Consider the following 27,575-nt stretch of genomic DNA (forward strand, 5'->3'; position numbering starts at 1 on the left):
TCAAACTAGAGGACATGGTTTAAGATTGAAGGGGGAAAATTATAAGGGGAACATGAGGGGAAATTTCTTTACGCAGAGGGTGGTGGGGATGTGGAATGAGCTTCCGGCAGACGTGGTCGAGGCGGGATCATTGGTTACATTTAAGGAAAGACTGGATCGTTACATGGATAGGAGAGGACTGGAGGGGTATGGACCGGGTGCTGGTCAGTGGGACTAGGAGGGTGGGGATTTGCTACGGCATGGACTAGTAGGGCCGAACTGGCCTGTTCTGTGCTGTAAGTGGTTATATGGTTATATAATTTCTTCAGCAAGAGGGTGGTGAATCTGATGAATTTATTGCCACAGGCGGTTGTGGAGGCCGGGTCGTTGGGTGTGTTTAAAGAAGAGACTGATAGGTTTTTGATTAGCCAGGGCAACAAAGGTTATGGAGAGAAGGCCGGTCAGTGGGGCTGAGTGGGAGAATGGATCAGCTCATAATTGAATGGCAGGGAAGACTTGATGGGCTGAATGATCTATTTCTGCTCCTATGTCTTGTGGTCTTATTTTTAATTTTGTTTTAGACGTTCAGCCTACAAGCCCATGTCACCCAATTAACTTACATCCCTGTATGTTTTTGAATGGTGGGAGGAAACTGGAGCCCCTGAGGGCATCACATGATGCCATAGGGTTAGGGCATAGGAACCTGACCCTGCTGGTGAACCAATAAAAAGGTACTAAAGAAGTGATATTTTAAACTAATTAAAATTTTTGAAGTACATTTAAACTCTGAAACAACATTTTAAAAATCCCTCCAAAGAAAGAAAACTGCTGCAGCCCTACCTGGAGCCCATCGAAGAGAAGACCAGAAGAGATCTGAGGCCTACTGCAAGCTTGAACCAAGGAGCTACTGTTCGAGCTGCTCCCTGGGTGAGTGACCTGTGAAGGGATCATCTGCCGACGTCACTCTCCCGCGGCGCCTGAGAGATAGCATGGGGGAAGAACCTGAAAGTGAACTGCACATGTGCAAAAAGACGGGGCCTTCAGCGACACTGTCAGACCAATAGGAGTCAGGCTGACAAGGGATCAGCAGCGAAGAGGGAGAAGAAGAGGAAGACCAGCAACAAGAAGAGGAGACACTGTAAGAAGTTAAGACTTTTAAAAGTAAAAGCAAACGTAAAGTGGAAAATATAATCAATATTGATTTACTAATAAGAGAATTTCATGGAATGAAAATGGAAGTAAAAGGAGAAATAAATAAAGTTTTGGAGGCAGTTAATAAAATAAAGTGAAAATTAGATGTGAGATGGGAAAATGAAGAAAATGCAGGAAGAAATGCATCATGTAGATGAGAAAGTGACAAGAGTGGAAGGAAGACACGACTACTGTTTTAACCACGGAAAATCAAAAACTCCACCAGAAAGTAGATACATTGGAAAATTTTAGTCAAAGAAATAATCTTAAAATAGTGGGTCTTAAAAAAAGGAGTGGAGGAGCAAGGTCCAACTGGCTTTCTTCAGAAATGGATTCCTGAGGTGTTGGGAGGTGAGAACTTTGAAAACTACTGGTATTGAATGAACACACAGAGCTCTTAGAGGAAAACCACTTCCAAATCAGAAGCCATGCTCTGTGCTAATTATGTTTCTTAATTTAGGTAGAGAGAAGATCTTGACTCTGGTGGCAGAAGGGATAGGAGCAAGGAAAGGCCCACTTGAGTATGAAGAGGGTTTTTTTTTAACCTTGATATAAGTGCAGATTTATTAAAAAGAAGAGAATTTAATCCTGTTAACAAGATTCTTTGGGAAAAAAGATACCATTTTGTATTGTGTCACTCTGCCACTTTGAAGATTTTTCTGCCTGGAGGTGATAATAAGTTCTTTTCGAGTTTTGTTCAAGCAGAAGAGTTTGTGAAAGATCTTCCAAAAGCTCTGGTGGCATGAAGAATTAGATAATCAACTGTTGCCATTATGTCTTTAATGGATTAAATAAATATGACAATTTTTGTAGGACTGAATAATTCCGAACAATATCTACTTATTTTTCTTTTGGTCTTTAAAATTTTTAAATGTATGATTAAATGATTAAAGATTAAAATGGTAAATGTACCAGTGGGGTTGGGAGGGGAGTTGAGGTTCTGACTCGTACTGGATCATGTGGCCATTTGTGACCTAGGTCACAACCCATAAAATAGAAGGAGTTAGTGTTGTGCATTATTTAAACAACACTTGGTGGGGAAGTTTATTCTGTTTATATATATTTTTAAATGTGGGAATATACACTTTTTAATTGTAAACTTTTTTTTTCAATTTGAATTGCCAGAAGTGTACTCTGACACATCAGATATTGAGTAATGGAGTTGAGGGAGGAGGGTTCACAGGTGGAGGTGGAGGAAGTAATGGTTTATTAAGATGAGTAATACAGTGAGATTCATAAATTTTAATATCAACGGGTTAAATGGAACAGTGTAGAGAGTATTATCACGCATTAAGAAAATGGGAGTTGATTTAACTTTTCTGCAAGAAACTCACTGAATTGAAAGAACATTTGAAATTAAAAAGAGATTAGGTTGGGTATGTGGCAGCCTCTTTGTTTAATTCTAAGGCTAGAGGTGTGACAATTCTGATGAAAATAAAATCCAATGAAAATCCAAAATGTAGTAACAGACCCTGCAGGGAGATATGTGATGGTACATTGTCAAATATATTCGGAATTATGGACCCTTCTGATTGTGTATGCACCAAATATGGATGATGAGAAATTTATACAAGAAACTTTTCTTAACTTAGCAGAGGCACATGAGAATATTTTAATAGGAGGAGGTTTTAATTTTTGTTTAGATCCATTTTTAGATAGATCCACTAGAGGAATGACAAAAGCTAAAACACCAAAGACTACATTGGTACTAATGAGAGATTTGAATTTAATAGATGCATGGAGGAAAATTCATCCTGGAGAAAGCGATTATTCTTTTTATTCAAATAGGCATGATTCTTATTCTAGAATTGATTTATTTTTAATTTCAGCACAAATACAAGGAAGGATTTTAGAAACAGAGTATAAAGTGTCTGATCATTCACCTTTATTATTGACTATTGTAATGCCTGATAAAGAGAAATTAGATTATAGATGGAGATTGAATTTATTATTATTAAAAAGGATAGATTTTTGTGATTTTATTAGGAGACAAATTCAGTTATTCTGTGACACAAATTTGAACTCTGTGAATAATAAGTTTGTAAAATGAGATGCTTTAAAAGAGTGTTTCTCAACCTTTTTCTTTCCACTCACATCCCACTTTAAGTAATCCCTATGCCATAAGTGCTCTGTGATTAGTAAGGGATTATTTAAAGTGGGATGTGAGTGGGAAGGGAAGATTGAGAATCACTTCTCTAGACCCAATTGTTATTGAAATATTTTACTTGAGAAAAATTGTCAATGGTCCATTTCCTTTGGTATTATGAAACCATGCATAAAGCAAGTCAATTAGGTACAATTAAAACAGTGGTTTTCAAACTTTTTCTTTCCACCCACATACCACCTTAAGCAATCCCTTACTAATTACAGAACATCTATGGCATATGTGGTATGTGAGTGGAAAGAAAAAGTTTAAGAACCTCTCCTTTAAAAGCATATTTGAGAGGCCAAATTATGTTTGACTTCTAAAATTAAGAAGGAATATATGAAAAAATAGACCAATTAGAACAAGAAATAATGGTTTTGGAAAAATATCTTCAAAGGAGAAGTTCTGAGGATAAACTTAATTAATAAAAAGCTTCAATATAATACATTACAAACTTATGGAACAGAAAAAGTGATTACAAGAACTAAACACCAGTGTTATGAGTTAGGTGAACAATTACATAAAGTACTTGTATGGCAATTAAAAGTGGAACAGGTTTCAAGAACGATTAATGTAATTAAAAATGATTTGAATGCTGTTAGTTATAAACCTCAATAAATAAATGAATCTTTTAAGAGTTTTTATTCTAAATTATATAGGTGTGACAGAATATGTTATATTTTATACTGTATATAGATATGTTTTAAAGGAGATAAATTATGGTAGGTTTTTTAGTGTAGGTCACATACAAACACTTCAAAACAGACCTCATTTAAAATGCCAGGACTCCGCCCAAACTATACAGTCCAGGCTCCAGGTGCCTTTGCAAAAACTTTGAAGGATACCTATAAAGACTTCACAAGTAGGTATTAATTGATCATGCTGTGGAGTAATATTATTTTGAAAAGCAAAAGATGAATGAACTCAGAAAATTAGGTCCAGAGCCGTAGTCTGTCTTGGTCCAGTTTGCTGTTCTAAGAGGGTCATGTGGTTTTCTCTGAGAGAGAGAGAATTCAGTTCTACAGTTCAGCAGAAGCAGCTGTGGCTAGAATATGGCAAGCTTGTGGAAAAACCACATTTTGAAGACAGGTTGTGAGTTCTTAGTTCAGCTTGGAAAAGTCCTTGTGATCCATACAGGAGGAGATGTCTAATGTTTCACTTGAAATAAGAGAAACAGAAAAGGAACTCTGTGGTGACATGAAAGAAAACCCTGATGGGGCAAGTTTCTTTGGCAAGACACTGAAGTGGCTGATTAGAAAGGAATCAGTTGTGGGTGGCCAACAAGCAACACTTCTCTCTCTGAAAACCGACAAGAACCTTCCTGAGTGGTAACCATTTACCTTTCAAGCACCAAAGCCTGGTGAAATTCATAAATGTTAAATTCTGTGCACAGAATTGCCTGCAACCAGTGAACTTGGAGGAGTGAGAAGTGAATCAAATAACTTTTCTGAACTTATATACACATTACATACATATGTGCTTAGAATTAGAAGGGGGTTGTTAGATTATAAGTTAAAGAGTGATCCTGTTTTCATGTTTAAAGATAATTAAAAACAACTTTTGTTTAATAACCATTTGTCTCGGTGAATTTCTATTGCTAATGCATTTTGGGTCCTCTGGACTCATAACATTAGGTCAGTCTTTAAAAGATGAAAATAAAATAGATTGAGTGTGGAAGAATAAACAGAATTGAACACCCATTTTACACAGATAGAGGTGAAGGAGGGAATAAGTTCATTACAAAGTCTCTGGGAGAGGATGGTTTTCCACTGAATTTTATAAATAATTTAAAGATTTATTGATTCCTACTTTTATGGAAATATTAGATCAATCATCAATAACTCATACTCTCCCAGAATCTTTTTCAACTGCAATAATTACTGTCATACCAAAAAAAGATAGAAACTCTTTAAAGCCTTCATCTTATAGACCTATTTCATTATTAAATCAGATTAAAGATTTTTGCCAAAATATTGGTGCATAGAATTACAAAATTATTACCTGCATTAGTAAATATGAATCAAACAGGTTTTGTAAAAAATAGAGAATTGCTGGGCAATTTTCTTCTTTGGCTTGGCTTCGCAGACGAAGATTTATGGAGGGGTAATGTCCACGTCACCTGCAGGCTCGTTTGTGGCTGACAAGTCCGATGTGGGACAGGCAGACATGGTTGCAGCGGTTGCAAGGGAAAATTGGTTGGTTGGGGTTGGGTGTTGGGTTTTTCCTCCTTTGTCTTTTGTCAGTGAGGTGGGCTCTGCGGTCTTCTTCAAAGGAGGTTGCTGCCCGCCGAACTGTGAGGTGCCAAGATGCACGGTTTGAGGTGATATCAGCCCACTGGGGGTGGTCAATGTGGCAGGCACCAAGAGATTTCTTTAGGCAGTCCTTGTACCTCTTCTTTGGTGCATCTCTGTCACGGTGGCCAGTGGAGAGCTGACCATATAACACGATCTTGGGAAGGTGATGGTCCTCCATTCTGGAGACGTGACCTACCCAGCGCAGTTGGATCTTCAGCAGCATGGATTCGATGCTGTCGGCCTCTGCCATCTCGAGTACTTCGATGTTAGGGATGAAGTTGAGGATGGAGCGGAGACAACGCTGGTGGAAGCGTTCTAGGATCCGTAGGTGATGCCAGTAGAGTACCCATGATTCGGAGCCGAACAGGAGTGTGGGTATGACAACGGCTCTGTATACGCTAATCTTTGTGAGGTTTTTCAGTTGGTTATTTTTCCAGACTCTTTTGTGTAGTCTTCCAAAGGCACTATTTGCCTTGGCGAATCTGTTGTCTATCTCGTTGTCGATCCTTGCATCCGATGAAATGGTGCAGCCGAGATAGGTAAACTGGTTGACCGTTTTGTAGTCATGGTGGGGAGCTGGCTGACGGAGGACCTCAGTTTTCTCCAGGCTGACTTCCAGGCCAAACATTTTGGCAGTTTCCGCAAAACAGGACGTCAAGCGCTGAAGAGCTGGCTCTGAATGGGCAACTAAAGTGGCATCGTCTGCAAAGAGTAGTTCACGGTCAAGTTGCTCTTGTGTCTTGGTGTGAGCTTGCAGGCGCCTCAGATTGAAGAGACTGCCATCCGTGCGGAACCGGATGTAAACAGCGTCTTCATTGTTGAGGTCTTTCATGGCTTGTTTCAACATCATGCTGAAAAAGATTGCTAAATATGGCTAAATGAATTAGTATATTACACTTTGCTCAAATAAGAAAAGATGTAAGTGTTGCAGTGATTGATAGATTGGAGTGGGACTTTTTGTTCAAGGTTTTCGATAAATTTGGATTTGGTCAAACTTTCATAAATTGGATTAAGGCATTATATAATAATCTTAAGGCTAAAGTAGTGATTAATGGACAAATATCCACCCCATTTCAATTGATAAGATCTAGTAGACAAGGATGTCCCTCATCTCCAGCTTTGTTTATATTCGCTATAGAGCTACTAGCAGAGCCAATTAGGAGCAATTTGGATTTAAGGTTTGTCAAAAAGAGCTTAAAATTAGTTTATTTGCACATGATGTTCTGATACATTTGACAGAACCAGAGACTTCCTTGCAAAAATTATATTTGAAATTGGAAGAAGATGGTAAGATTTCTGGTTACAAAATAAATTGGGACAAAATTGAAATTATTCCCCTTATGGAAGAAAATTATTCAATTTAAATGGCCAAAAGATGCAAATAAATATCCAGGGATTCATGTAGATAATAATTTTAAAAAAATATATAAATTGAACTATTTGCCATTAAAAAAGGGTTGAAAGAGCCTTAAAAATGAATGATTTTACCTATAACGTTAGTAGGAAGGGTTAACTGCATTAAAATGAATATGTTCCTCGGAGTACAAAACCTTTTCCAAACCCTACCTAATAACACTTTTTTATTATTTTCAATTGAAAGGATATTTGAGAGAAAAGTCTGGTCCAGCGATGCTGTTATCCACTTGTAGTGAGATGGAAATTCTTATTAGGAAAGGAAATAGTAAGAAATTTACCTCTGTAATTTATCTTTTATTACAAACAGGAACTACTAAATATGGAATTCAGAAATCTATACAGAGGTGGAAGCTGGATTTGAATATTACAATTGATGAGCAAAGATGGTCAGATCTATGTTGAGATTGTATGACAAATACTATTAATGTAAGGTATAGACTAGTTCAATATAATTTTTTACATCAGCTATATTTGACACCACAAAAATTGAATAGAATGAAATCAGATTTATCAGATCAATGTTTGAGGTGTGGTGAAGAGACAGGAACTTTCTTGCATTCAACTTAGTCATGTCCCAAGGCAAAGCTTTTTGGGTGAACAGGGAATTTTTTAGAGCATGTTACAGGCATTGTATTTCCATAAAACCAAGACTTAATTCTATTGGGAAACATAGAAGGAACAAGACCCAAGTTGAAACTATCAATATGCCAAATGAAATTTGTTAAAATAGATTAGTGGTGGCAAGGAAATGTATTGCAGTGACCTGGAAGTCAGATTGAACATTTGGATATGGGAAGATGGAATGCAGAAATTCAAAACTGTATCCCCTTGGAGAAAATTACATATAATTCAAGTAATAAATATGGTATATTTTTGCAAATATGGAGCCGTATATGAAAATTTTAGATATAAATATGTAGTGGTTCTTTCAGCCTCTCAAGACCTGTGCTAATCTTCTTCCCTGAATTGATCAGATAAACCTTGTTGGAGTCCTGTGTGTTGGAAAATTACCCTCCAAGCAGCCCATGATGCTATTTTTCTTTTTCTTCTTTACTTTATATCACTATATATCGTGTGGAAAGTTTAGGGAGGGAGGGTATGGGAGGGAAAGGGAGGGGTTATAACCATCATGTAATGATTGAAACTCTCTTAAATTTAAATTCTTATTGTTTTATATAAATGTTTATTAATTACATGTATGGAACAAAAATTAAATAAAGTATTAAAAAAAAAGAAAACCGTAGTCCCCAGAGGAAACCCTCTCAGATACAGGGAGAATGTACTGAAAGAAAGTGAGGGAATCAAACCCCAGTTCCAATCGCTGGTGCCACTATGCTAACTAAGGGAGGAACGCCAAGTTAGAATGTGTGAACTCCATACAGACAGCACTGGAAGTCAGGATTGGGTGCTGGAGACGTGCGAAGGCAGCGCTCCCCGCTGATTCACCATGCTGCCCTTCTAACCCTGAAATGAGAGTGTCTTCCTTGGGGAGGGGGGTAGGGTGCAGCACATCTAATGTTTTCCCTTTGCCCTCCTGTTCCAGGAGAGAGATGAAGCTTTGTGTCTGAAGGCAGCGGCAGAGCAGGAGTGCCAGGTGCTGCAGGAGAGGCTGGCGAATAGCCAGCGGGCCCTGGGCAGCGCCTGCCAGGCACAGGCCCACAACGAGAAGCGAGCGAGTGACCTGGACCATGACCTGCGCACCAGTGCTTACCACACCAGGGCTGCGGAAGCCCTGCACCAGTGCTTCATCCAGCAGCTGGCCACCTTACTCAGTGATGGCAGCACCACTCTTCCTGCCACCGAGGACGCTGTCAGAAACAAAGTAGGGGAAATCGGCACCCGTGATCGTGCTCGAACAGCGGTGAGTATCAAGAGGCTATCAGAGGAATGGACTGGGTCACTAAGTTCACCACCGATAATGAGTTCATTGTCAGACACAGGGTACAGAGTACACATCAGAACAAGAATCAGGTTTATTGTCACGAACGTGTGTCACTGAATCTGTTGTTCTGCAGCAGAAGTATTGTGCATTACAGGTGCAAAAGTGGCTATAAATTACAGTTCTATAAATACAAGGTTTAAAAAAAACCACAGAAAATCAAATCTGGTGAGACCACACTTGGAATATTGCATTCAGTTCAAGTCAAGTGTATTTTCATCTGATTGTACAAGTACAACCCGACGAAACATCGTTCTCCGGTCCTCAGTGCAAAACATGCAGATGCACAACCAGACATAACACACGTACAGACAAATGATACACATACGCAGGACAAGTAATATAGCTATAAAAATAAATATTAATTCATGAATATGAGAGACACTTCATTAGAGGAAGGAAGTGGAAGTTATGGACAGGGAGCAGAGGAGATTTACCAGGACGTTGCCTGGATTGGAGAACATATCTTAGAGGCAAGGTTAGCAGAGCTGGGACTTGTCGCTCTGGAGCAGAGAAGGATGAGAGGAGACTTAGCAGAGGTCTACAAGATTATGAGAGGCATAGATAGGGCAGACATCCAGCACCTGTTTCCCAGGGCAGGAGTATCAAACACCAGAGGACACACGTACAAAGTGAAGGGAGAGAAGTTTTTAACACGCAGAGTTGTGGGGACCTGGAATGCATTTTGGGGGTGGTGTTGGAGGCTGGAAGACTACGATTATTTAAGAGATTCTTAGACAGACACATGAATGAAAGAAAAATAAAGGGTTACAAGGGGAAAGGAGAGCAGGTGAGCAGAAACTGGGAAAATCGTTGTTAATTCCATCTGGCTGGAGAGACCCCAGGCGGAATATCAGGTGTTGCTCATCCAATTTGCGGGTGGTCTTGGTGGGATAGTACATGAGGCCATGGACAGACATGTGGATATGGGAGTGTGACGCAGAACTGAAATGGTTGGCCATTGAGAGGTCTTCACCACTGGTGCAGACAGAGTGAAGGTGCTCAGCAAAGTGATCTCCCAGTCTGCGCCCAGTCTCTTTAATGTAGCACAAATTCTATAAATTAGAGGAACAACGCCTGATTTTCTGCCTTGGCTCTCTCCAGCCGGATGGAATTAACATCGACTTTCCTGGTTTCTGCTCACCTGCTCTCCTTTCCCCTGTAACCCTTTATTTTTCTTTCATTCATGTGCCTCTCTAAGAATCTCTTAAATAACCCTAATGTTCCAGCCTCCAACACCACCCCCGGCAATGCATTCCAGGCACTTTCCAGCAGGATGACATTAACATCAACTTTTCTGGTTTCTGCTAACCTGCTCTCCTCTTCCCCCCTCCCTTCCCTTCCCCATGTCAGCTCTTCCTCCTCCCTTTCCCTCTCTATTCACTCAGCCATCCCTCCTCCCCCTGCTTGCTGCTGTGCCCTCTCTCCCTTCCCCACCTATCACCTCCTGCCTTTATGACTACACCTCCCTCTTTACCTTTATTCGGATGCATGCCAACATTTTTCCATACCTTGATGAAGGGCTCAAGCCCGAAACTTTGGTTCTGTATCTTTATCTTTGCGATATAAAGTCTGCTGTTTGACCTGCTGAGTTTTTCCAGCATTGTGTTTTTACTTCAAACGTGGTATCTGCGGACTTCTGTGTTTTATTTCTGTAGTCTTTTCCTGTCCCATACATAGGCACCTGCAACCAGACAGAATGCCCTATATGGTGCACCTGTAGACATTTGCAAGAGTCTTGCAAACATCCCTCCAACTCCAGTTTGAAAGTTTCTGTCGTCTTCCTGTTCTGGCTTTACTTTCCACATCAAAGTACTTTCCCCTTTAAAATTGTTTCTCTTTCTCTACTCTGGTTGTTTTATTCATCTCTTTCAATCCTGCCCTCCGGCTAAACCTACCTCCTACCAGGAAAACTGTTTGTACTTACTGAAACACAAGCACTTTGTATTTACAACGATTATTAAATCTGCTTCCTTGCTCCAGGGAACCCCAGCTTCTCCCATCTTCCCAATGGTGAAGTCCTCATTCCTGAATTTCTGGGAATTAAGTACTAAGAACCAATGGGCAATATTAGACTAGTGCTTTCCTCTATCACCAACACTCTCCCTGCATTGAATCTCTCCACCCCCTCACCCCCCCACCCCCACCACAACAGTAGACAGACATTCTCCTTATCATAGATTCCATGCCTATTGAATTTTCAACCTACAGCTGATGGATGCTCTCAACATTACCCACTCTCTCCATCCACTGAACCCCTCCCCATCACCCACACCCCACCCACTGATTCGCACCCCATCACCCATTCTTCCCACCCACTGATACCCCTCCCCATCACCCACTCTCCCCCCTCACTGTTCCACACAAAGAATATGCCATCAAACACTGGGTAATGCTCCAAAATTAACAAAGCAACTGATATATTGAAAGACTCATCCCACCCTGGCCGTACTCTCTACCCTCCCCTCCTGGCAGGAAGAGGGTTCGCCAACATATGAGTATGTACCACCAGAGTGTGAGATCAGGCACCACCAGATTCAACTACAGTTTCTTTCCTGCTGTTATCAGACTCCTGAATAAACCCCCCAAAAAGTAAAACTTTGCTGCCTTTGCTTCGTCCCAACTGATCTCTATGTAACTCTATACTTCTGTACTGTGTTTAACATGTTGTACTATATATGAGTTATCTAACTAGTCTACTTGCAAAACAACTTCTATCACTGCATCTTGGTACATGATTTTAAATTTAATTAGACATACAATCACACCCAATTAACCTACAACCTGTAACGGCACAGCTTAACATAACATAACATAACAATTTCAGCACGTAAACAGGCCATTAGGCCCTTCTAGTCCGCACCGAACCAAACACCCCTTTCTAGTCCCACCTCCCTGCACAATGCCTATAACCCTCCATCTTCTTCTCATCCATATACCTGTCCAACCTTTTCTTAAATAATACAATTGACTCCGCCGCCACTATTTCTCCCGGAAGCTCATTCCACACGGCTACCACTCTCTGAGTAAAGAAGTTCCCCCTCATGTTACCTCTAAACCTCTGCCCCTTAATTCTTAACTCATGTCCTCTTGTTTTAATCTTTCCTCCTCTTAACGGAAATAGTCTATCCACATCCATTCTGTCTATCCCTTTCATAATCTTAAATACTTCTATCAAATCCCCTCTCAACCTTCTACGCTCCAAAGAATAAAGACCTAATCTGTCCAATCTCTCCCTATACTCTAGATGCTTAAACCCAGGTAACATTCTGGTAAACCTTCTCTGCACTCTCTCCACTCTGTTTATATCCTTCCTATAATTAGGCGACCAGAACTGCACACAGAACTCCAAATTAGGCCGTACCAACGTCTTATACAATCTCAACATCACCTCCCAACTCCTATATTCCATGCAATGATTGATAAAGGCCAGCATACTAAAAGCCTTCTTCACCGCCCTATTCACGTGAGTTTCTACCTTCAGGGAATGATGTACCGTTACTCCTAAATCTTTCTGCTCTTCTGTATTCCTCAATGCTCTCCCATTTACCACGTATGTCCTATTCTGATTCTTCTTACCAAAATGAAGCACCTCACACTTATCAGCATTAAATTCCATCTGCCATTTTTCAGCCCACTTTTCAAAGCAGCCCAAATCCCTCTGCAATCCTTGAAAACCTTCTTCATTATCCACTATTCCACCTATCTTAGTATCGTCTGCATATTTACTAATCCAATTCACCACCCCATCATCTAGATCATTAATGTATATAACGAACAACAATGGGCCCAATACAGATCCTTGAGGCACACCACTGGTCACCGGCCTCCAACCTGACAGACAATTATCCACTACCACTCTCTGGCCTCTCCCTTTCAGCCAATGTTCAATCCATTAGACTATCTCAAAATTTATACCTAAAGACTGCACCTTCCTAACTAACCTTCCATGTGGTACCTTATCGAAGGCCTTACTGAAGTCCATATAGACAATATCCACTGCGCTACCCTCATCCACATTCCTAGTCACCTCTTCAAAAAATTCAATCAGATTGGTCAAACATGACCTTCCTCCCACAAATCCATGTTGAGTGCTCCTGATCAGACCCTGTCTATCCAGATGTTTATAAGTACTATCTCTAAGAATTTTCTCCATTAATTTACCTACCACAGACGTCAAACTTACAGGCCGATAGTTGCCAGGCTTCCTCCTTGAACCCTTTTTAAATAACGGAACCACATGCGCAATGCGCCAATCCTCCGGCACTATCCCCATATCTAATGACATTTGGAAAATTACCGCCAGAGCCTCTGCTATTTCCTCCTTCACTTCTCTCAATGTCCTGGGGAAGGTCCCGTCTGGTCCTGGAGACTTATCCACCTTTATATTCTTCAAAAGCCTTAAAACTACACCTTTTGTAATCTCTATATTCCCCATATTTACCCAATTTGCTTTTTTTATCTCACATCTCCCAATATCCTTCTCCTTAGTGAATACCGAAGAAAAGAAAATGTTCAATATCTCCCCCATTTCTCTAGGCTCCACACACAGTTTTCCGCTCTGATTTTCTAAGGGACCAATTTTGTCTCTAGCTTTCCTCTTACCATTAACATATTTGTAGAACTCTTTTGGATTAGTTTTCACCCTGCTTGCCATAGTTTCCTCATACCTTCTTTTAGCTTTCCTAATTCCTCTCTTAAGATTCCTCTTACATTCAATGTACCTTTCAAACATCTCCTTAACTCCATGCTTCTTATATCTAATGTACGCCTCCCTTTTTCTTTGAACCAAGTTTCCAATATTCTTTGAAAACCACGGCTCTCTCAAACCTTTTGCCCCTCCTTTTAACCTAATAGGAACATAAAGCTTTTGCACTCTCAAAATCTGATCTTTAAAAGACTTCCATCTCTCTACTACATCCTGCCCATAAAACAAATTGTCCCAATGCACACCCTGCAAGTCCTTTCGCATCTCCTCAAATCTAGCTTTTCCCCAATCAAAAACCTCAACCCTTGGCCCTGATTTCTCTCTTTCCATAATGACATTGAAGCTGATGGCATTATGATCACTGGACAACTAAAGAATGTACTCACTCGTTTCTTTCAGCACACTGTGAATTCTTTGCATTCCCCCACATTGCAATCTTCAACACCCCAAAGACCACCCTGCTAAACTCCTCTGACCTTCTCATTGGCTCACTGGCACACTGACACTCTCACTCTCCTTCTGCGTCTGAGATTCATCGCCCGTACACTAACGCTTAACACACCTGCACATGTGCACTGTTACTCCCACATGTCGCATCACTGCGTCCGGCACTGTTCCCAATGCAGGTAAGTTCACGGTCACAACAAACCCTTGTACATTTTGAAGAGTGGGAGGAAACCGGAGCACCCATGCAGACACGGCAAGAACAAACATACTCCTTACAGACAGTGCAGGATTCGAACCCCGGTAGCTGGCGCTGTAACAGCATTGATAATTTGAACTTGAACTATCCTCCACTTGCACGTTCCTGTTCTCTGACTATATTCTGTCCTCAGCAGCTGGGGTCCTGTGAGCTGTTGGGTCACTGAGGGGATTGTTGACGCAGAGAACCCCTCCCTCAAGGCTGACCACTCTTAGCGATGGGCCAGTGAGCCAGGTCCTGTTGGTGGGGCCACCCAGCAGATAGCTGGTACAAAGGGGTGTGCCTGGGTTGACAAAGGGACGAGCATCAGGATTGCTCCTCTTGATGAAAACAGATGTTAATGAGCCTGTGTGGAAAAGCCAATTAACTCTGGGCATGGATGCACTTTAGAACAATAATGTGGAGTAGTTTTTTTCAGCCAGAAGGTGGTGAATCTGTGGAATTCATTGCTACAAACAGCTGTGGAGGCTACATCATAGGGTAGATTTAAAACAGATGATAGGTTCTTGATTAGTGAGGGTGTCAAAGATTACAGGGAGAAGTCAGGAGAAAAGGGTTGAGAAGAAAAATACGTCAGCTATGATTCGAATGACAGAGCAAAAGGGGAAACCAGGAGAACACAAACTAGTCCTCATCGAGGGGTCAGCAATGGAGAGGATTAAACACTTCAAATTCTTGGATGTCAACATCTCTGAAGATCTATCTTGGGCCATCATGTCATTATAATCATGAAGAAGGCTCACCAGCGGCTGTATTTTGTTAGGAGTTTGAGGAGATCTGGTATGTCACCAAAGACTTGCAAATTTCTACAGGTGGACTGTGGAGAGCATTCTATCTGGTTGCATCACTGCCTGGTACAGAGGTGCCAATGCACAAGACAGGAAAAGGCTACAGAGAGTTGTGAACTTGGCCAACACCATCACAGGCTCCTGTTTGCACTCTATTCAGGACATCTACAAGGTCATCTATCCTCAAGGACCCTCACTCCCACCCCCCCCCCCCCCCCACCCCCCAGGCCATGCCCTCTTCTCACTGCTACCATCAGGAAGGAGGTACAGGAGCCTGGAAACAAACACCAAATGGAACAAAAACAGCTTCTTCCCCAAACGGTCAATGAACTACAGACATGACCTCACTTTGTCTCTTTTTGCTCTAGTTTATTTCTAAATATAGTAGTTTTGGAACTGTAATTGATAGTAATTTTCGCACCTGTAAAACAACAAATTTCAGGACACCTTCATGACAATAAACCTGATTCTTATTCTGTTCTGAGACTCAATAGGTACAATGGTATGATTCTGTTACATCTTCTGGTCCTGCGCGCACGCGCACACACACACACACACACACACACACACACACACACACACACACACACACACACACACACACACACACACACACACACACACACACACACACACACACACACACACATTCTTGCTCCTCATTTCTCTCCTCCCTCTCTCCCCATTTTCTCTCTCTCTCTCTCTTTTTTATCTCTCTCTCACATTTCTCTCTCTCTCCTCCATCTTGTATCTGCTGCCCTTCAATGCAGATGTTGTGCATGGTAATCTACTCCTCACCACTGAAAATGTTTTTAAAGCTGGAACTGACTGCAAACCATTCAAAATGTTCCATGTCTATTTTTTGGTTAAAAGTATTGAAAAAGCAGTTTGATCCGTAACCAAGGAAACAGCAAAATGTCAGGAGTGCAAAATAAAATTCTACAAATCAGCCTATGTGATATTGAATTTTTCAAAATATCCCCATAGTACAAAACCATTTATAAAGTCATCATTGGGGATTAAAAATTAAATCGATGCTCTTAGTGAGGATAATATTTTCATGGACGCATTGAGAAACGACAGACACAAAGCCCCCCCATAATGAAATATCAGTTTGCTTAAAACTGTCCCAACTCTTCTTCATTATTCCTTCATAACAATCGTGTCTTATTAATACATATCTTTATGCCTTTATTTAGTTGTCTTTGTAATCAAATTTCATAGAAAGAGCTGAGTTCCAGGAAACTTTCTCCTTCATAATGAGATGTTATAGCAAGGCAGCACTGTTGTCATGTTGAGTCTCAGCTTTTTGGTATAAAAAGGATTTTCCAGATGGTCTATGGCAACATTACCTCGTTGCAAAGAAAGCACACCTCATGATTCTCCTGTTCGTTCTTAATTGCTGCTTGAACATACCCACAGAAGTACAGAATGTCCCTGCCAAAGGATGCATTACAATTCCTCACCACATGATACAAGTACTACCAATGTACCCATTCAGTTAATAGCAAAATGTACATCTTGTGATTGGTTTTCTGAGTTGTACAAGTTTTGGATTGGAATCAATGTTTGGATCTGGATCTGGCTCCATGATGGATTTAAGCAGCCTGTTACAGGAGCTGACAGTCTTTTCCTTTTAAATCTCACAACCGTGGAGGTCTGTGCCCAAGACAGCGGTGGCTGTGCTGGGCAGCGGCCAGAGGGGTTGCAGACTCCAGGGAGCAGCAGATCAGGGCACCAGAAATGGGAGAGCACCCCCTATTGAGAAAGAAAAGCAAGGGAGAAGATCCTACAAGACCGAGACCACTGCAATGGACCCACACTGCTGCTGGAGACTGGCTCATGGGAATCAGGTATTGGAACCAGAATTTGAGAGGGTGCTGAGGGCAAGAAGGGCTCCCGAAGGTCCTTGTGCACTGAAGGCTTCCCGATCGTATCGGAGGTTTGGATCTGGAGCTCGGGTTGTGGTGGTTTTAACTCGAGACTGGGCGGCTACAGAGGCTGCGGGAGCTCTGGAGGTGAATCCACGGACTTTTGATGTCTCTGAAGGGATTCCCTTTTGCTTCTCTTTTTTCTATTGCAAGGGGCACTGGACAATACTCATGGCAACTCTCTATTTGGCTTACGGCAGGCAGAGGTTGAAGTGTATCATGCATTATAGATTTTTATGTATTATTAGGTGACAATAAAAGGAACCTTGGAACCTTTGAGCTCAGGAAGGCCATGTTGGCTTGAATTAGATGTTTCATATCTTGAGATTTGTACTGGTTCTAACCTGGAGACAAGCTCACGATCTAGGTTCAGACTTGGTCCATCTATGGCTGAGATTATTTCATTTGAGTGAAAGATTTGGAATTTTTCACCAATTTTTCCAAATGTTTCTGAGTTCCAAAAACCCATCCCCTGGTCCAAGCTCCTCTACCCTGCACTTTGTCTTAATGACACCTCACCCTGAATTCTTTAACTATTATTGCACTAGCTGTTCTTAAATATAGGTTGACTTGCCTTGGTAGCACTCAAAGCAAAGCTTTTCACTCTATCTTGATGCACATGATAATAAACCATTTAATCAATTCAGTTCAAACTCTTTTCTCTCAAAGTGGCATATGGGCTCAGTAGGCTGAATGGTGTGTTTCTTGCTGAATGTATGGATTCAGTTGGTTGAATGACTGTATGCCTTTGAAGTAGAAATGGGTGCAAGTGAAAATGCAGATAACTGAATTTGGCTTTGTATCTTGTCAAATTCTGACCATTCTTTCAATGTGTGTCTGTAGTATGCTTTTTAGCAACATCCTCCTTAACCATGCTGCACTTTAAGGAAAGTTGCCTATAAATTCAATTAATCTTTTCAACACTGAGCTTCACTGGAGTTTGTGTGCGTGAAGGTTTTAGGGCTTTGGAGAGTGCAGAGGAGGTTTATCAGGTTGATTCCAGAGAAGAGGGGATGAGGCTGTGATGAGAGATTGAGTCGCCTGGATCGGTACTCGCTGAAATTCAGAAGACTGAGAGGCGATCACATAAAATTATAAAAGGAATAGATAAGGAAAGCAGGAAGGTGGTTTCCACTGGGAGGAGTCACGTGATGGAGTAGTGGCCAGTAGGGTAAAACCAGCCCTCTCCAGAAAAGAAGAAAAAAAATGTAAGCAAAGACAAAGTTCAATAAATATAAAATATAAGAAATAAAAGATAAAGTTTCAGAGAAGAGAAAGAAAATGGCACCAAAGAAGGAAAAAGTAAAAACAATGGGAAAAAAAGAAGAAATGACACCAGAAAAGAAAGGAGAAGGCCTTACCTGAACGAAGGAACAGGGAGCCGTGGTGGAGAAGAGCGCCCGATCTCCGAGGTTGGTGTCAGGCCTGCGGAGTCGTGACCCCCCCCACCAACCGGTGGACTGCAAAAATGGCTCTCTAAGCCAAACAAAAGTGCGCAACTGCACATGCGCAATCTAAGGTAAAGGAAAACACAGATGGGAGGGGGGCTCAGCCGAGGAGTGGGCAACCACAGTGCAACCAGCTGAGGGATACTCGTCACCAGGGAGGAGGAGGAAAGTGGCAGGAGAGGGAGTGAAATACCAGGTGAGAAAGAAAGTCGACGGGGTGAAAGGAAAGAAGAGCAGCAGCAGGAGGCTCAGCAGATGAGCAGCTCAGAAGAAGAGGACCAACAGCAAGAGGCCCAGCAAGAAGAGGCCCGACAAAGTGAGACAAGCAACTCATCAGGAAAATCAGAAGAGACACAGATACAAAGAAGAGAAGGAGAAGACGCAAACACAGGTACAGACACAGAAGAAGAGGAAGAAGACCAAGATCTTCACAGAGAGATAGAAGGTAAAACTGATGGACAGAGTATAGATAAAGCTTTTTTTGAAGAACAAATTAGAACATTAAAAAAATGGTTGTCATTAGAATTCAGTGCAATTAAAAGAAAAATGAAAAGAACAGAAGATAAAATGCAAAGATTAGAACTAGTCATGACAGAATAGGGAAAAGAGTAGAAAATGTAGAAGAATAAGAAATGGCTGTAGAAATGGAAGTAAATGACTTAAGAGGAAATTTGGAAGAAAGTGATAAAAAAATTAAAGAGACACAGAGTTGTTAGCTCAGAAAATTGATATGTTGGAAAATTATAGTAGGCGAAACAACATAAAAATAATGGGCCTGAAGAAAGATGAAGAAGGCACAGGTATGAAGGAATTTATAAAAGAATGGATCTCGAAGGTCCTGGGAACGACAGAAAGGCAGGAAGAAATGGAAATAGAAAGGGCACACAGAACACTAGCTCCAAAACCACAGACACATCAAAAACCAAGATCCATTTTAGTAAATTTTTTGAGATAAATGACAAGAGAAATATACTGGAACGGGCAAGGAATAAAATTAGAGAAGACAATAAACCATTGGAATACAAGGGTCAAAAAATATTTTTTTACCCAGACATAAGTTTTGAACTCTTAAAGAAGAGGAAGGAGTTTAATACAGCAAAATTGATCCTATGGAAAAAAGGTTATAAATTCATGTTAAGATATCCAGCTGTGCTTAAAATATTTATACCTGGGGAGCTAAACAGACTGTTCTCAGATCCCGAGGAAGCACAAGAATTTGCAGAACGCCTGCAGGACAGAAGAAGAGATGTAATAAGAATGAAGAACAGTGATAAAATATATATAAAGATGTAAAAACAATGTATATGTAAAGAACTAAAGAAGGGAAAGAGAAGGGAAGGAAGAAAATAAAGAGGAAAAAAAGGGAGAACTTAAATGTTTTCTGGGGGGGGATTTGGGGGAGAGAGAATAGCTGTCACTGCAAAATCAGTTGACGCTTGCGAGCAGGTTCGCAATCCAAATGGAAAGGGGAGTTGTGGTTGCCTGGCAAGGGATAAGGGGCAACTCAGAGAGGGGGGGGAATATTTGGGGTAAAGGGAATATTGGATGTGGGAGTTGTTGGAGTATTTTATGTTTTAAATGTGTTGTCATACACTGAGTTTAAAAAGGGAAAACTGAGAGATGAAAATGGGGAAAAGAGGGTGTGAGGAAGCGGAAATGAGGTGTAAACAGAATATGAGATGGCCACGTTGAACTATATGACTATAAACATTAATGGAATACATAACCAAATTAAAAGGAAGAGGCTATTAAATTTACTGAAAAAAGAAAAAATAGATATAGCATTTGTGCAGGAAATGCATCTAACTGAAGTGGAACATAAATTAAAGAGAGACTGGGTCGGGCAGGTACCGGCAGCATCATATAATTCAAAAGCTAGAGGTGTAGCTATATTAATTAATAAAAATGTACCAATCAAAATAGAGGAGGAAATAATAGATCCAGCAGGGAGGTATGTAATGATAAAGTGTCAGATATATTCAGAATTCTGGAATTTGATCAATATATATGCACCTAATGAAGAGGATCAAAAATTTATGCAAGATATTTTTTTGAAGATTGTAGATACATAAGGAAATGACGATAGGAGGGGATTTTAACCTTAATTTAGATCCAATGTTGGATAAAACTGGACAAAAGACTAGTAAAAAGAATAAAGTGGCCAAATTTATGGTTAAATCAATACAGGAAATGAAACTTATGGATATATGGAGGAGGCAGCACCCAAGGGAGAAGGAATACTCACATTATTCAAGTAGGCATAAAACATACTCAAGGATTGATATGTTTTTGTTGTCGGCCCATATTCAAGGGAGAGGTAGAAAAACTGAATATAAAGCTAGATTGCTATCTGATCATTCACCCCTGTTATTAGCAATAGAACTGGAGGACATCCCACCAAGAACGTATAGATGGAGGTTAAACTCCATGCCTCTTAAAAGGCAGGAATTTAGAGAGTTTATTGAATGCCAAATTAAAACATATTTTGAAATAAATAAGGAATCAGTGAAAGACAAATTTATAGTATGGGACGCGATGAAAGCCTTTATTAGAGGGCAGGTAATAAGTAATGTAACTAAGATGAAAAAGGACTACAATCGGGGAATAGAGCAGTTAGAAAGGGAGATAGTAAGTAAAGGAAAAGGAACTAGTAAAAGGGGATGATAAAGGAGAGAATTGGCGGACAAAAGAAAATACGAAACATTACAAACGTACAAGGTGGAGAAGAACATAATGAAAATAAAGCTAAAGTATTATGAGCTAGGAGAAAAAACACATAAAATATTAGCCTGGCAACTTAAAACAGTACAAGCTAAAAGAAGTATATTGGCATCAAGGAAACAGGACAAACAAATTACATATAACCCAACAGAGATTAATGAGAACTTTAAGGAATTTTATGAAGAATTATACCGAACTGAGAATGAGGGGAAAGATTATAAAATAAAAGAGTTTTTAGCTAAAATTGAACTGCCAAAATTGCAATAAGAGGAAGAAAACAAACTGATAAAACCATTTGAAATAGAGGAAGTACAGGATATATTAAAAAAAAGCTGCCGAACAATAAAATGCCTGGAGAGGATGGATTCCCAATAGAATTCTATAAAACATTTAAAGAGTTATTAACTCCTCCTCTCCTGGAAGTAATGAACTAGATAGAAGAAATGCAAAACTTGCCAGATTCATGTAAGACAGCAATAATTACAGTAATACCAAAGAAGGGGAAGGATCCACTAACACCAGCATCATATAGACGAATATAGAAACATAGAAACATAGAAGATAGGAGCAGGAGTAGGTCATTCGACCCTTCGAGCCTGCTCCGCCATTCAACGAGATCATGGCTGATCTTAAAGTTCAGTACCCTGTCCCCGCCTTCTCTCCGTAACCTTTAATACCCTTATATTGAAGAAATAGATCTAATTCCCTCTTAAATATATTTAATAAACCTGCCTCTACTGCTCTCTGTGGCAATGAATTCCACAGATTCACCACCCTCTGGGTCAAGAAATTCCTCCTCATCTCGGTCCTAAATGGTTTGCCTATTATCCTCAAACCATGGACCCGGGTTCTGGATTTTCCCATCCTTGGAAACATCCCATCTGCATCCATTCTGTCCAGTCCTGCCAGAATTTTATAGGTCTCTATGAGATCCCCTCTCAATCTTCTAAACTCCAGCGAGTACAATCCCAATTTGCGCAATCTTTCCTCCTAAGTCATTCCTGCCATTCCAGGTATCAGCCTGGTGAATCGCCTCTGCACTCCCTCCATTGCAAGAATATCCTTCCTTAGATAAGGTGACCAAAACTGCACACAATACTCCAGGTGGGGTCTCACCAAGGCCCTGTACAGCTGCAGTAAGGTATCCTTGTTCCTGGACTCAAACCCTCTTGATATGAAGGCCAACATACCATTTGCCTTTTTAACCGCCTGCTGTACCTGCAAGCTCGCCTTCAGAGACTGATGTACAAGTACCCCTAGGTCTCTCTGCACTTCCCCATCTCTTAATCGATTGCCATTCAAATAGTAATCTGCCCTCCGGTTTGTATGACCAAAGTGGATAACCTCACATTTATCCACATTGTAGTGCATTTGCCATGGATCTGCCCAGTCCCTCAATTTATCCAAATCACACTGGAGCTTCCTGACCCCCTCTTCCATGCACACAACCCCTCCTAGCTTAGTGTCATCTGCAAATTTGGAGATATTCCATCCAATCCCCTCATCCAGATCATTAATGTAAATTGTGAACAGCTGGGGTCCCAGTACAGATCCCTGTGGCACCCCACTGGTCACCGCCTGCCACTCAGAAAATGAGCCATTTATCCCAACTCTCTGTCTTCTACCTGCCAGCCAGTTCTCAATCCACATCAATACTTTGCCCCCAATCCCATGAGCCTTGATTTTGTAAGCCAGTCGTTTATGCGGGACCTTAACTCTTTCTTTTTTTTTAACTTTTTTATTTTTCACACCATAAATCACAATAGCCATGATATATACTTTTTCTTTTCCACACATTTACAGTGACTTTTTCTCCCTCCCCCCTCCCTCCTCCCAAGCCACCCCCCCACCCCCCCCTCTCATCCATTTTAGGTATACAATCTAGGTTGCATTAATTCAGTTAGACAATGTTGTCATTCAACAAAAATACACCAGAAATTCTACTGAGTCCATTCTTTTCTTTTCTTCTCCTTCCATCAACTTAGGTAATGTTTGTTCCCGGTAGGTTTTCGCTATTGTATTTAATGTAAGGCTCCCATACTTGTTCGAATATTTCAATATTATTTCTTAAACTATATGTTATTTTTTCTAATGGAATACATTTATTCATTTCTATATACCATTGTTGTATTTTCAAATTATCTTCCAATTTCCAGGTTGACATAATACATTTTTTTGCTACGGCTAGGGCTATCTTGACAAATCTTTTTTGTGCATCTTCCAAGTCAATTCCAAATTCTTTATTTTTTATGTTACTTAGGAGAAAGATCTCTGGATTCTTTGGTATATTGTTTTCTGTTATTTTATTTAATATCTGATTGAGATCATCCCAAAATTTTTCTACTCTCTCACATGTCCAGATTGCATGAATTGTTGTTCCCCTTTCTTTTTTACATCGAAAACATCTATCAGATACTGTTGGGTCCCATTTATTTAACTTTTGCGGTGTAATGTATAGTCTGTGTAACCAATTATATTGTATCATACGCAGCCTCGTATTTATTGTATTTCTCATCGTTCCAGAGCATAACTTCTCCCATGTTTCCTTTTTTATCTTTATATTTAAACCTTGTTCCCATTTTTGTTTAGTTTTACCATTTGTTTCCTCATTCTCCTTTTCTTGCAGTTTAATATACATATTTTTTATAAATCTTTTGATTAACATTGTATCTGTAATCACATATTCAAGGTTACTTCCCTCTGGTAAACTCAAGTTGCTTCCTAATTTATCTTTCAAGTAGGATCTCAGTTGGTAATATGCCAGCGCTGTATCTCCAGTTATATTGTACTTATCTCTCATTTGTTCAAAGGATAAGAATCTACTTCCTGAAAAACAATTTTCTATTCTTTTAATCCCTTTTTTTTCCCATTTTCTAAAGGCAAGGTTGTCTATTGTAAAAGGGAGTAGCTTATTTTGCGTCAATATTAGTTTTGGTATTTGGTAATTTATTTTATTTCTTTCTACATGAATCTTCTTCCATATATTGAGGAGATGGTGTAATACTGGAGAAGTTCTATGTTGTACCAATTTTTCGTCCCATTTATATAATATGTGTTCAGGTATCTTTTCCCCTATTTTATCTAATTCTAGTCTCGTCCAGTCTGGTTTTTCCCTTGTTTGATAAAAATCTGATAGGTACCTTAATTGTGCGGCTCTATAATAATTTTTGAAGTTTGGCAATTGTAAGCCTCCTTGTTTATACCATTCTGTTAATTTATCTAGTGCTATCCTCGGTTTCCCCCCTCTCCATAAAAATCTCCTTATTATTTTCTTTAACTCTTTGAAGAATTTTTCTGTCAGTTGTATTGGCAATGCCTGAAATAAGTATAGTATCCTTGGAAAAATGTTCATTTTAATACAGTTTATCCTTCCTATCAGTGTTAGTGGTAGCTCTTTCCAATGCTCTAAATCGTCCTGTAATTTTTTCATTAGTGGATTGTAATTGAGTTTATATAATTGGCCTAGATTTTTGTTTATTTGCACACCTAGGTATCTTATTGCCTGCGTTTGCCATCTGAATGGGGATTCCTCCTTAAATTTTGAGAAATCCGCGTTATTCATAGGCATTGCTTCACTTTTATTTACGTTTATCTTGTATCCCGACACTTCTCCATATTCCTTCAATTTCTTATATAGTTCTTTTATTGATAGTTCTGGTTCTGTTAAGTACACTATCACATCATCCGCAAACAGACTGATTTTATATTCCCTGTCTTTTATTTTTATTCCTTTTATATTATTATCTCTTCTTATCGATTCTGCTAGTGGTTCTATAGCTAGCGCAAACAATAATGGTGATAGTGGGCATCCCTGCCGCGTTGACCTGCTTAAGTTAAATTGCTTTGATACATGTCCATTTACTGTCACTTTCGCTAACGGTCCCTTATATAATGCTTTAATCCAATTAATATACTTCTCCGGTAAACTGAATTTTTGCAATACTTTGAACAAGTAATTCCATTCTACTCTGTCGAAGGCCTTCTCTGCGTCTAAAGCAACTGCTACTGCCGGTGCTTTATTTCCTTCTACTGCATGAATTAAGTTAATAAATTTACAAATATTGTCTGTTGTGCGTCTTTTTTTGATAAATCCAGTTTGGTCTAAATTTACCATTTTCGGTACCTGTTCTGCTAATCTGTTCGCTAATAGTTTAGCTATTATCTTATAATCTGTGTTTAGCAAAGATATTGGTCTATATGACGCTGGTGAGAGTGGATCTTTCCCTTGTTTTAGTATCACTGTAATTATTGCTGTTTTACATGAATCTGGTAAGTTTTGTGTCTCATCAATCTAGTTGATTACATCCAGGAGGGGCGGTATTATTAGGTCTTTAAATGTTTTGTAGAATTCTATTGGGAGTCCATCCTCTCCTGGTGTCTTATTATTTGGTAAATTTTTTATTATCTCTTGTATTTCTACTGTTCCAAATGGTTCTGTTAATTTATTTTGTTCCTCTATTTGTAGTTTTGGTAGTTCAATTTTAGTCAAAAATTCATCTATTTTCCCTTCTTTCCCTTCGTTTTCGGTTCGGTATAATTGTTCATAGAATTCTCTGAAGTTTTCCTTAATTTCTTTTGGATTATATGTAATTTGTTTGTCTTTTTTCCTTGTTGCCAATACCATTTTCTTAGTTTGCTCTGTCTTAAGCTGCCATGCTAAGATTTTGTGTGTTTTTTCACCTAGTTCATAATATTTCTGTTTTGTCTTCATTATATTCTTCTCCACCTTATATGTTTGTAATGTTTCATATTTTATTTTTTTATCCGCCAATTCTCTTCTTTTGGTTGTATCTTTCTTTATTGCTAATTTTTTTTCTATGTTTATTATTTCCCTTTCCAACTGCTCTGTTTCCTGATTATAGTCCTTCTTCATCTTGGTTGCATAACTTATTATTTGCCCTCTAATGAATGCTTTCATTGCGTCCCATAGTATAAACTTATCTTCCACTGATTCCGTATTTACTTCAAAGTACATTTTTAATTGTTTTTCAATAAATTCTCTAAAATCCTGTCTTTTAAGTAGCATGGGGTTTAATCTCCATCTATACATTCTTGGAGGGATGTCCTCTAGCTCTATTGCCAATAACAGGGGTGAGTGGTCCGATAATAGTCTAGCTTTATATTCCGTTATCCTAACTCTCCCTTGAATGTGGGCTGATAACAGGAATAGGTCTATCCTTGAGTATGTTTTATGTCTAGTCGAGTAGTGTGAGTATTCCTTTTCTTTTGGGTTTTGTTTCCTCCATATGTCCACAAGTTTCATTTCTTGCATTGATTTAATTATAAATTTGGTTACTTTGTTCTTCCTGTTTATTTTTTTCCCCGTTTTATCCATATTTGGATCCAAATTCAGATTGAAATCCCCTCCTATTAGTATGTTCCCTTGCGTATTAGCTACCTTCAAAAAGATATCTTGCATAAACTTTTGATCTTCTTCGTTAGGTGAATATATATTAAGTAGATTCCAAAGCTCTGAATGTATCTGACATTTTATCATAACATATCTCCCTGCTGGATCTATTATTTCCTCTTCTATTTTAAATGGCACATTTTTGCTAATTAATATAGCCACTCCTCTTGCTTTTGAATTATACGATGCTGCTGTTACATGTCCTACCCAATCTCTCTTTAATTTCTTGTGCTCCAATTCAGTTAAGTGTGTTTCTTGGACAAATGCTATATCTATTTTTTCCTTTTTCAGTAAATTTAGTAGTTTCTTCCTTTTAATTTGGTTATGTATTCCATTAATATTTAGAGTCATATAGTTCAGCGTAGCCATTTTATATTTTGTTTATCTTCTCTTTCCATTTTTCCATCATTACCTTTCCTCCTTTTCCATTTCTGTTTTCTTATTTTGAACTCTTTACCAGACAACATTCCTACAACATCCAACATTTTCCTTATTCTCCTATTTCTATCTTCTTTATCCCCAATCTCCCCTTCCCCTCCTGAGTTGCCCTTTATCCCTTGTCGGACAACCACATCTCCCCTCTCCATTTGGATTTGCGAATCCACTCGCAAGCGTCAACTGATTTTGCAGTGACCGCTCTTTTCCCCCACCCAGCCCCCCCCAGAAAAGATTTCGCTTTTTATATGTCACAAAGGTCACTCTTTTAATTCCCTCCTTATTCTCTCTATTCCATTACCTTCCCTTATTAATTCTTGTCTATACTCTCTATGTTTTCCTCTAATTACAGATACTTTCACATATGCCCATTGTCTCTATTCACTCTTATACCTCTTTACCCGCATACATATCAATCGTGGTCATTTTTACCCTCCTTACCCGTCTTCATCCCTCAGTCTATTTT

At 39.6% G+C, this 27,575-nt stretch overlaps 1 protein-coding gene across 4 annotated transcripts in view; it reads left to right on the forward strand.

Annotated features, from left to right (window-relative positions):
• Positions 1–27,575, forward strand: part of LOC138753170 (coiled-coil domain-containing protein 170-like) — a 144,545-nt gene that overhangs the window by 78,013 nt on the left and 38,957 nt on the right. For all 4 annotated transcript variants that reach the window (XM_069915788.1, XM_069915787.1, XM_069915786.1 and 1 more), the window contains exon 7: positions 8,570–8,887. In XM_069915788.1, coding sequence (XP_069771889.1) covers positions 8,570–8,887 — 318 coding nt within the window. The remainder of the gene's footprint in view (positions 1–8,569; positions 8,888–27,575) is intronic.

This window comes from Narcine bancroftii, chromosome 2 (genome assembly GCF_036971445.1).
Source record: "Narcine bancroftii isolate sNarBan1 chromosome 2, sNarBan1.hap1, whole genome shotgun sequence".
NCBI classification, from domain to species: domain Eukaryota; kingdom Metazoa; phylum Chordata; class Chondrichthyes; order Torpediniformes; family Narcinidae; genus Narcine; species Narcine bancroftii.